Source organism: Carex rostrata, chromosome 5 (genome assembly GCF_964058835.1).
Source record: "Carex rostrata chromosome 5, lpCarRost1.2, whole genome shotgun sequence".
NCBI classification, from domain to species: domain Eukaryota; kingdom Viridiplantae; phylum Streptophyta; class Magnoliopsida; order Poales; family Cyperaceae; genus Carex; species Carex rostrata.
In genome coordinates this window covers 11,839,926-11,841,851 of record NC_135922.1, presented here as the reverse complement: position 1 = coordinate 11,841,851, position 1,926 = coordinate 11,839,926, and the positions used below count along the sequence as shown (strand labels likewise).

General features: G+C 36.7%; 1 protein-coding gene across 1 annotated transcript; it reads right to left on the bottom strand.

Moving 5' to 3' along the window:
• Positions 1-475: 475 nt before the first annotated feature.
• LOC144553856 (protein VACUOLELESS GAMETOPHYTES-like) lies at positions 476-1,222 on the bottom strand. Its single transcript, XM_078302045.1, has one exon. It carries the CDS (start codon positions 1,220-1,222, stop codon positions 476-478), a length of 747 nt encoding a protein of 248 aa, XP_078158171.1.
• Positions 1,223-1,926: the final 704 nt, after the last annotated feature.

Sequence of the window (1,926 nt, the reverse complement as noted above, 5' to 3'; positions counted from 1 at the left end):
GCATTTAACGTTGATCCGATATATTTTTGGAGTTATGCTCACCAAACTTTCTTGGTGAGCATGTCACACCCTAGCTTTACTCGCACTTTTAATCTGTGATCCTGTTAAAACTATAATTCCTAGTGAAAACTGGTTATTGAGTTTTTTTTTTTTTTTTTGAAAGATGGCAAAAGTTAAAATTTCTCGGTTCATGATGTATTGCAACATGATCCCTCCACCATCAGAGAGAAACTAACTTAATTATACTTTCAATTTTAATACAAACATACCTAAACTATATCATAGAATGATATATATATATAATCCATAATGGATGAAACCACACGTCCTTCTATCACAATCGTAGCAATTAGTACTCAACAGTGTCCTTCCCCACAATTCCTTCACCCACATGCCTTAGTGAACTAGATCTGATCACCCCATATATATCCATGTAAATGAGAAAATAGAATTAATTTATTGAAAATAGCATATGTCATATCCAACGTCTCTCATAGAAAACAATATTATCGCTGGTGAGGGCGACAGCATTCCGGCCAGCTTGCCTCCTAATATTATTAAGCGCATTCGAAGCCATCAGCTCCCCTTGGAGACGCATCATTTCCAGCTGTGTAGCTTCATGTGGTTGTGGTTGTGGTTGTGGTGGTGCTTGCGATGACTGAAGACCAGGTGACAGCACTTCTAGTTTCTTAGGAGAGAAGCATCCAACATGACCACCAAAATTACAACTTTTACAAAGATAAAACCATTTGTTAACTTCCAGGTACTTATTGCACAAGTCACATGTTAAGCATCCAAGGTTGGGAGGATAGGGATTCTTGTATACAAGAATGAGCGGGTGATGGTGCGAATGGTGGTTGATTTCGTGAGGGATAGCGGCACAAGGGAGGTGTAGATCGTAGCTGCATTCTCTGCATCTTAAGCAGAAGGAGCTACCAGCGACCCCGCAACCATCGCACCCGTATTGTCCGTGAGGGTAAGCTGGAGTTAGCTCAAGATTCAGAGTGTGGTATGGGTGAGAGGGGTGGTGCACGCTTCGGACGGTAGTGGCGCAAGTAATATGAAGAAAGTAGTGGCAATGAACGCAACCGTAAGACTGATCGGCACATAGCATGTTGCATGCGTGACATATCGGTTTTGGTTCCGGAGACACGACGAGTTTTAGCGGGTGGAGGTGGCTGATATGGATCAAGGTTTTGCTTACATTGTTCAAGCTCTCCATTTTTTCCTTTGTTTTTCCTTTTTTTTGGCTTATGCGCTATGATCTTAAAGAAGCTATTTATAGAGATGAGCCAAGAGCATAATTGAAATTAGAGGCTAGGGGGTTTTCGCCGCTACAAAATTATGTCTCTCAAACTAATTATTGTGAGGGTATATAATATGAGGAGGGATTCAATTACATTTTTTTTTTTGTGACACAAAATTACATTTTTGATTTTCAAAATTTTCAAAGTTCAAATAGTCGATCCAAACCGTTCATCATAATGGATATATTAAAATGTGCTTGCAGATCAAATTTTACATTTTTTGAATTTTTCTTTACTATTTATTAAGTATTTAGCAAAATCGATATATCTAGACCATTGAATTTTTTTACCCATCTTATTAAATAGTAAAAAAATTCAGAAAAATGTAAAATTTGATTTACAAGCACATTTTAACATATCCATCATGTTGAACGGTTTGAATCGACTGTTTGGACTTTAAAAATGTAGAGTGTAATTTTGTGTAACAAAAAAAGTGTGTAATTGGATCCCTCCTCATATAACATTGTTATTTTTAAATATATTGGTGTTATCGATAGAAATATCTGCGAAGATATTGTCAGTAAAAAGCACTTTTACTTTTGTGAATAGTAACAGATTTTTGCACTTATTTTGAAGATAAAAACTTGACGAGAGTACACCAACAACAATTGTTATTTTT